The sequence below is a fragment of the Schistocerca gregaria genome, chromosome X (genome assembly GCF_023897955.1).
Source record: "Schistocerca gregaria isolate iqSchGreg1 chromosome X, iqSchGreg1.2, whole genome shotgun sequence".
Taxonomy (NCBI): Eukaryota; Metazoa; Arthropoda; class Insecta; order Orthoptera; family Acrididae; genus Schistocerca; species Schistocerca gregaria.
Window position 1 is genome coordinate 329,587,162 of NC_064931.1, and position 10,002 is coordinate 329,597,163.

The following is a 10,002-nucleotide window of genomic DNA, read 5'->3' on the forward strand; positions in this document are numbered from 1 at the left end:
CACGTTAGTGATAGTTTCCGTCACTTTGGTCCTGTAACGACTTGGGTTCATATATTAAGATAATAGACTTTTCAGTATCCATTATACCAAAAGGCATGTTGTACGACAAACATTCTAAAACCCTAACCGAGCAACGTGGCGCAGTGGTTAGCACACCGGATTCTCGTTCGGGAGGGCGACGGTACAAATAGGCATCCGTCCATCCAGATTTAGATTTTTCGAGATTTCCCTAAAACGATTATGGCAAACACCAGGATTCTTCCTCTGAAAGGCACGGCTGATTTCCTTTCCCATCCTTTCGGGCTACGTCTCTACTGACCTCGTTGTCGACGGGAAGTTAAACCCTAATCTTCCTACGCTCCTTCTTTCTAAAATCCCATCAGAATGGGGTCTGGTCGCCGGTCCATGTATACGCAAGTAGTCGTACGACTGATTTGTTTGCGGATTGCAGTGTGAGCGCTGTATTTGTGTTCGAATTGTTGACGCGATGCAGTGCGACTTGCAGGTTGACCATAATTAAAGTTCCAGTTTCAAAATCCTGTAGAAAGAGACCCACTGCTCAGAATGACGTCAGATTTCAACAGCAGGGAGGAATGTCATAGACCAAAAAATAAATAAAAGTGCAGTGTGACAGACGGAGGAAAGCAGTTGATTGGTAAAAGCATTGCAGAAGGGGCCTAGCGGTGGTATGCAAACAGTATTGTACGTGGAAATGCCGGGAATTTGTACATACCTGCGAGCACGGCGCTGTCCACACAAAATCACCCATGTTCAGAAGTTACTTCCTTCTGACCTGCCAGCAAGGCAAACGGAATTTCTTGTTCGCGTGGAAGTAGACAGTGAATGGCCATCGAACATTCTGTGGACAGACGAAGTCCATTTCCATCTCCAAGGACATGTCAGAACTGGCCACGTAAAATGCACACGCACGTCAATCAGCGCCACTTCATTCTGCAAAGTTGGTTGTGTGGTGTGGGTTGACGGCATCGCTTATCGCAGGGCTGTATTTTTCGAGGACATGAGTACTGCGGGTCCCGTTACCTGTACCGTCACTGGTCAACGCTGTGAGAGTCTTTTGCGCAGAAACGTCATTACAGCCCAACAACAGCGTGAAGTACGATCATTTTTATGCCAGATGGTGCTCCTCCCCACATTTCACAGACGGTTACCGTAGAGGCATTTCGGAAATTCTAGAATTATCAGAGGCTATTTCCCTACAGCCTGACTGTCCAGACCACCTGATCTTAATCCGTGTTACCTGGAAAATGTGGTACTCAGTGCTCCAATTATGAACGTAGCTAAACTGAAGGAGAGTATTTTGCAACACATTCTGAACGTGACACTCTGATCTGCTGTGGAACACGCTGTGTCTCGATTTCGGCTTGCATCAGATAATGGTGCACAGCATATTGAACATGTCTTGAGCCAGTCCCACGACAGTTAGAAACCATGTCATTTTGCTTTCTTTGATGTTTTTGGCCCCAGGATAATTAAAAACCGACGTCATTTTGCTTTTTATGCGGCTTTCGGCCTCATGAAAACTGAAAATCGATTTTTCACATCCGGTGTGGTACGACCATGGTGGACGGACTTACCTATCCAACAGTGCCACAGCTCGCAGATTCAGCAGTACGGCTGGTATCATGTGCAACTCAAACAATAGCCGTCGTTTTGACATTCATCTGTCATTTTCAGCCGACATAATGTACCTTAATACGCTTACAACGCCACCAATTCGTTAAATTTTATTTAATTTTTTCCCATGGCTTTTAAGCATCCGTCGATAATATTCTGTTGACATTTGAGGTCACTCTGGGCAAAGGTTCTCTTTCTACAGCGTTTTAAAACTGGAACTTTAATTACGGACACCCTGTACTCATAAAATATACTCTGAGCTCAGAAAAGGGTTGTCAGATTGTTATGTAATATCAGTTCGCAAACTTCGCGTAGGCCGTTGTTCAGGAATTCGTACATACGTTTCATCATGAGGTTTGTTGTTGACAGTATTGACTCATTTAGAACAAACTGAACGTTCATTGAGTTTGAGAAAACCGATATACACTTGGATAACATTTCCTTAAGCACTGTACAGAAAGGTGTACATTCACTACTCAGCAGGCTGAAAGAAAATTGTACACTAGAAATTTGTGTTAAGTTCCTATGGGACCAAACTGCTACGGTAATCGCTCCCTAGGCTTACACACTACTTAAACTAACTTACGCTAAGGACAACACACACACACCCATGCCCGAGGGAGGACTCGAACCTCCGACAGGGGTAGCTGCGCGAACCGTGGCAAGGCGCCCTGGACCGCACGGCTACCCCGCGCGGCTGTACACTGTTACATTTGAATAACCACTGTGGAGTGCATATCAGAGAGTGCTTAGCATGGCATCATATACTAGGATTTCTTCGCATTCCATCTGCATATGGAGCGTGGGAAACCTCTACTTAAATGCCCAGGTAGGTGCTGTCGTTAGCCTAATTTATGGTCCTTATCGGGGCGATGTGTAGGGAACTGAATAATATTCCTAGATTATTCTCTTAATTCAGGTTCTTTAAATTTTATAAGTAGGCTTTCGTGGGACGGTTAGCGTCTATCTTCAAGAGATTGCCAGTTCAGATTTTCCCGTGAGACACCACCTTCAGTCAATCAAATCAGTGACTATATTCGTCGTGTCCTTTGTATAGATTCAATATCCCCTTTTAGTCCTGTTTGATACAAGTCTCATACATTTAAGCAATATTCTAAGATGGAATGCACAAGTGATTTGTAAGAAGTCTCCTCAGTGGAATGACTGCTTTTCGCAGAATTCTCCCAATCACTGCCTTACCTAGGCCTGGCCCTATGTGATCGTTCCATTGCATACCGCTACGAATTGTTAAATCCAGGTATTTGTATGAGCTGACTGATTCTAATTTTGAATCACTGTTACTGATGTCATAGGATACTACATTTCTCCATTTAGAGACGTGCACAATTTTACGTTTCTGGACGTTTAAAGCAGGTCGCCAATCTTTGCTCCACTTTGACATATTATCAAGATCTGACTGAATATTTGAGCAGGTTTTTCAGATATTATTTCATCATATACAGAAGGAAAAAAATCGGAACACAAAAAACAGTTAAAGCAGAGTAAGAAAATTTCATTAATACATTTGTCTGTGTAACATATTTAAGTCATTAATTCTGCAAGATCACATATTAATGTAAGGGTGAGATAAGCCATTGAAAATAAGAAATGCTGATACATTAACAACCGTTCTAACCGCCAGAATGTTGAATGCAAGCATGCAAACGTGCATACACTGTGTTTTACAGATGTCGGTTTGTAGGATGGAGTGCAATGGCTGTTGCAGTTGGACCGTCAATATAGGGACGATTAATACTGGTTGTGGATGACGCTGGAGTTTTCGTCCGATGATGTTCGATAGGACAAAGGACGAATAAGGCAAGTAGAAGGATTTATTTGTTCAGCAAACTACGTAAAGAGTCATCTCAATAAGGTACTCGAAACATTTAGCGCTCGAGAGCAGCATGTAGAAAAACTGTGACTCATGTCTAATGTTTAGAAGAATAGCTGGTCATGCACTTGATGGATATGCTCCTTGTAGAACAGTTTATTATAGGAGGAACCCTCCACAGCATGCAGTCACTCTCAAGAAACTTCTAAAGAAACAGAGACTACTGCACAACGGAGATGCTGACCAAACGCTTTTGGCAGTCAAGAGAACAATGTGTGAAACTGTGAAGGCTGCCTTATCACAATGTTATCGAAGGATCGCGCACAAAACCCAAGGAATTCCAGTCATGTGTGATACAAAAGTTAGCGTCCAGACACTCATGGACGACACAGGAATTGAAATTGAAGGTAGTAAGGCAAAATTATGAACGCTGAACTTCACTTTCAAATCTTCCTTTACAAATAAATGTCTAGGTGTATTACCCCAGTTTAGTTATCGCACCACTGCCCAGAAGACTGGTGCTGAGGATCAGCTGAAATACACTATCAGACTCTATACCGAATTTGCGCCCGAGTTAGTCCATCTTTTAGCCATAATCTACCGTAGATCCCACGAATGAAAAACTGTGCCCAGTAGTTGGAAAAAAACTTGCCTACAAGAAGAATAGCAGAAGTGATCCACAAAATTACCGTTCAAAGTCACTGACACCCATTTGTTGTAGAATATTAGAACATATTCAGTGCTCAACGTAATGAAATATTTCGAACAGAATGACTTCCTACATGCTGAACAGCACTGATTCTAAATATAAGATCATGTGAAACCCAACTTGCAGTTTCCTCACATGACATTCTGAAAGCTAAGGAAGTCAGCAAGATTCGTAATTCTCGGTTTCTGAAATATATTTAACTCAGTGTCGCATCCACGTTTATTATCAAAAATCAGATCGTGTGGGATATCGAATGAAATTTGTGGCTGGATTCAGGATTGTTTGGTAGGGAGGACGCAGCGTATTATTTCGGATAGAGTCATTGACAGAGATAGAAGTAACTTTGAGTGTGCCTCAGGAAAGTGTGTTGTATATTAATGACCTTGCAGCCTTCTCGCAGATACTGTGCATGCCGCAGGACTCTTTTGCCATCATAAACGCAACACAGTGTGATGAAATGTTCCTGCTGGGCACAATCTCACAGCCGGCCGCGGTGGTCTCGCGGTTCTAGGCGCGCAGTCCGGAACCGTGCGACTGCTACGGTTGCAGGTTCGAATCCTGCCTCGGGCATGGATGTGTGTGATGTCCTTAGGTTAGTTAGGTTTAAGTAGTTCTAAGTTCTAGGGGACTAATGACCACAGCAGTTGAGTCCCATAGTGCTCAGAGCCATTTGAACCACAATGTCACACTATCTATTTTCATTTCGAACTCACATCCCGTAACGCGACGACTGGTGTATATGACCAGATATATGTCGTAATATTTCCACGGTGAACTATCATTTTGACATCTGACATTTTGATGTCTTTCACCCTTACATTTGACAATGCTATAAAGCCGAAATCGCGATAGTGTGAAATGAATGAATATTAAACCATACAGTCAAATGTCGGAAATTTCATTAAAAATGGAAACCAGACAAGTGTGAGTAGGACTCGCGCTCTGGGTGTTTCGTAAACATAACTATGTATACAGATATATAATTTCATGTGGCTGAGTGGCCTGGTGCAACTCTTTCTAGCGGACGCCACTTCGGCGGCTTGGGTGTCCCTAAACCACTCCAGATATCCAACCGGGGAAAGGGAACCTACAGCTTAGTGTGGAATCCGCACCACGTTTTGTTTTTGGCGATTCCTCACACCGTTGAGAGGTTAGGTGACTTCACATGTGCAACATTTATCATTCACTTTTGGAGCATTTCCTGATGTTTGCGACCCCTTGTACCTTAGATTAAATTACTTGCAGCCGGCAGGTGTGGTCAAGCGGTTCTAGGCGCTACAGTCTGAAACCGCGCGACCGCTACGATCTCAGATTCGAATCCTGTCTTGGGCATGGATGTGTGTGATGTCCTTAGGTTAGTTAGGTTTAAGTAGTTCTAAGTTCTAGGGGACTGATGACCTCAGATGTTAAATCCCGTAGTGCTTAGAGCCATTTGAACCACTTTTTTTAAAAATAATTACTTGTCTTAGAGTCATCTACATCGCTTAGGAGGTTTTTAAACGTTAGTAAGAATTACCCTGTATATGATTGTTCTATAGGTTTAGATGAGTGGGTTTGCGAGTATCAAAATATCTTATATATAAGGCCATGTCTTTTGTCTGCATTGGCTTTGAAGCTTAAATTATTTACACCGCCAGGGGACCGGAGACCTTAGTATTTGATATAGATTGCAACTTGGTATCATTACCCATTCCTGAGAAATGGGGTTCTTTATAGACGGTCGTTTCTTTTGATTACATTGATTTAGAAGCTTAATTATTTTACACTGCCAAGGAACCGAAGTCCTTAGTATCTGATATAAATTTCAGTTTGATACCTCTACCCGTTCCTGAGAAACGGGGTCTTAACAACAGGACAGACAGACAGGGACAACAAATGAGAAAAAAAATTCATTCAGTATAATTAAAAATTAACAATTTGCGGGTGTTTTCCTTTACTTGTACTGTGAAATATTGTATCTTGCCAAATTAGGTCAACGGGAAGTATCCTATAGGTTTTGACGAGTGAGATTGTAAATTTGAAAATATGTCACATAAACGGTCATATCTTTTCATTGCTTGAAACTTAAATTATTTACACTACTAATGAACCCGTAAACCTTAGTACCTTACATAAATATTAACTTGCTACCTGCGACTGTTCCTGAGGAAAAGCAGTCTAAAGACGGACAGACAAAAAAACGGACAACAAATAGCAAAAAAATATTTTTTGTGTCATATGATTCCAAATTAACAATTTTCGGATTTTTCCCTTTGACGTAAAACGCAACGTGAAAACGAACCCTACAGGGTTTTATTTCTAACACTTTCGTATCAGGTTTGTCGATCTGTTACGATATTAGCAGTGCGTCTCTAAATTAATTCGATGTATGCTGTCATAAAACTACTTGACAAAGCCTCAAAATGCTGTAAAAGTGCTCTAGAAAGTTTCGTAGAAGTGTCTTTATGCATTTTCTTTTACAGATGTATCGCAGTTTCCCAGAATCCTCTCTACATATTTAAGTCGTCCAATCGACTTGCTTACTACTGACCGTTACGTCATCGTCCCATTTCACACCGCAACGTAGTAGAACCCCTAGATACTTAAACAACGTGACGGGTTCATTTACTTTACTAACTGATCTTGTAATTGGATACTACTGGATTACTTGTGTTTCTTGTGGACATTGCCATGTGTTTTTCTACATTTAAAGAAAATTGTCATTGAGACACAGGGTGTAAATTAGAGACCCTACTCCTATATAACCTTTGGTTGAACATTCACAATTCATTTCGACGTACAGGTTTCTTTTTGTTAACCATACTTTGCGCCAATGATTTGTTTGTGAACATACTCAATGCGATCCTATAGCCATTACACAGGGTGTTCTGAAATCCCGTTATAAATTTCTAGGATGTCTAGAGAGGACGGAGTAGATAATATTTTGAATTTGAACCCATTTCCGGAGAAGACATGTTGGTAACGCGACCACTTTTACAAGTAATTTATGAGGCGTGACACAGTATATAATTTGTTCTACAACCACTCGTTAATAACCAAAGAAACAAAAAGGAAACTTAACCAGTTTTCACAAACACTGTTGTTTACAGTACGGCCTCTTCCTTGTGGTGTGCGGCGTCTCCTTGGAGCACCACTGTTCACATGCGTGACACCTGGTGACGGTAAAGGCACCCTTTCTCGTAGCCGTTGCGTAATTGTGGCGAAAAAGATACGCGATGGAGTCGGACGTTGCGGATGAAGGCGACGAGCAGCTCTTCCGTTACCGTGAGCTTCACCATACAGAAGGATCATGTCGGTGTATTCTGCAAATGTGTACTCAACCATGTGGCTCCGCCACCCACAGACTCGCAAATGAAGCTCGAACCATGTCAGAGAGGTAGGGTAGAAGGCCAACTGACGTCAGACGTTCCGACGTAACCAACCCTCCTGTTGCATACCTACATAGCAAATATGTTTTCAAACGGCTGTGCCACGGAAACAGTAGGACTCTGGACATGGGTTCAAGATATTGTCTACTCCGTCCCCTGTACAAGTCCTAAAAGTCTGTAACGGGAATTACCGGACACCTTGTAGATAGGCAATGTAATACATCACCGTACGACTTTCTAGAATCTACTATCACAGAATAGCCTGTAAATAAAGTGAGCTGTTTTTTAACAAGAGATGTGTTTCCTGAATCTGTGCTTTTTTTTCTTCAGGACAGCTTCTTTTCATACTAGAATATCATAAGGCTCAAACTTATAATATGCCCTAGGATCCTGCAACAGATGAACGTCAGCGATATTGGTCTATAGTTTTGTGCATTCATTCTGTTACCTTTTCTTGTAAGGAAGGATGACCCATAATCTTTTCCCACCAGGCGAAACTTTGTGCAACGCGGGAGATTCTCGATAAATATGAGCTGGTAAAGAGGATAATATCGCAACGTATTCAATTTTAAATCTAACACGAACTTTATCAAGACCTAGTGTCTTTTTTTCATTTGCAGTAGCATACACAAACAGGCTGCGACTTTTGGGACACCGGGATACCTCTGTGCAAGTAAGATTTCAGCACAAGCTTCCAAAGGAAATTATAATAATGGTGACAGAGCTTACGGCGATCTTCGAAACTCTTAGGTACTGCCATACGTTAGCAGAGAACAACATTTTCATTTTTTCGGACTCTAACACTCTCCTTAAATATTTTCATCGACAGCCCATGAGATAACAGCATACGTAAACCGACTGGAAACGAGTGGCTGCAGGGTAATAATGTATTGGATTATAGCGCATATCAACGTATTGGGCAATGAAATCGCTGATACTCCGGCTAAGAAAGCGGTGAACTCATATATAGAAGACTAAACAAATGTTCCAGCAGAGGATATTTACTGGTTTACAGGAAGAGGATTCGGAATGAGTGGGACAAAGAATGTCGAGATTCCCAGACAACTAAAGGAGAATAGTATACGCAAATAACCCAGGCATTGGTACCATAGTCTGATGTGTTCACGCAAAATTTTCAGTTGCCATAGCGCGACTGAAGTTCAAGCGCTGTCGGTTTGCACAACATCTACACCGCATAAGCATAGTGCCATCTCCACTTTGTGACTGCGACGAAGTGGAAGACAAAAATCACATATTTTGGGTTGCATTAACTAGCGGGACCTCAAATCAAAGTTGCTAAGGAATGTTGTGAGTAAGAAATACCAGTCATCAACATATACGACAATATTATTGGTAACCAAAGACCTCGCAGAGTATAAAGAACTTTATTCCCTTCTAACAGAAACAAAAATAGCGATATGAACTGTATTATGTTAAAATCATTTGTGTTTTGTTGTTTCATTCCATACCAATTGTTTGTAATTATGAGTTTATTACGTCTATGGTTGTATTGGGAATACTCAAAGGTTAATAAAAAGAAAAAAACAGCCTACATGATGTATCCGCGGACTCTAACGACACACACGGCGACGTGGGAGTAGCCGAATCCATAGAATTCGAACGCCATTAAGAGATACTACCCCTTTTCGGTTGTTATCGACTTTATATAGCAGAAAACATCATTTTAATGTGTCATGTGTCAACAAATAAGATGATTTCAGAATCTGTTACACATAATATTACAGCAATTGTTAACTCAGAATGTTATTTAGACGTTCACAGAGTCAGACACACTAAACACACTGCTTTACTGCTAACGGGAGCAGTGACCACAGATCAGTCGATACGGAAGCTGTCATTCGATTTCTATCGATTGAGCTACTCCTGTCAGCCACGTCGTCGAGAGTCTTCTAGTAGTGCGCATATAGAGGAGACGTACGTTTTCAAAATGCCACTACGATGACGCAAATGTAGCCTCTAGAAGGGTAGTAAACGAGGGATAACAGTGGAAGAATGAAGAGCATGGGCAGGGCAGACTAACCTTCGCAGCATGTGGACGGTGGCGGACGGCAGCGACAGAGGAACTGGCAGCTATGACGGCGCCCTCTCGCGATAATGCGCTGGAAGGTCAGTGCCGACTGCTGACCACTCAAGAACGCCACCATCCTGTCTGCTTTCTGCTAACACTACCACGGAACTACACGAGCCAGCTCATTTGTGACTAGCAGCATTTATTATCGCATTTAATTTCTGTGATAAAAACTACATCTATGTTCTATACAAGCCACAGTTGTGGGAGAGCATTCCTTTCTAACATTATTAATCTCCTCCCACAACCAGCCCCACACTCGCCCCAGAGAAGTTTATATAACGGCTATATTCTGAAGAAAACGATTACACTTTAGACAATTCCCTTCTATTGTTACTGTTGTAAACATACGGTAAGGGATACTACAAGG

At 41.8% G+C, this 10,002-nt stretch overlaps 1 protein-coding gene across 1 annotated transcript in view; it reads right to left on the reverse strand.

Annotated features, from left to right (window-relative positions):
• Positions 1-9,623, reverse strand: part of LOC126297849 (solute carrier family 41 member 1-like) — a 329,510-nt gene extending 319,887 nt beyond the window's left edge. The window contains exon 1 of the mRNA XM_049989112.1: positions 9,585-9,623. Coding sequence (XP_049845069.1) covers positions 9,585-9,595 — 11 coding nt within the window. The 5' untranslated portion in view covers positions 9,596-9,623. The remainder of the gene's footprint in view (positions 1-9,584) is intronic.
• Positions 9,624-10,002: the final 379 nt, after the last annotated feature.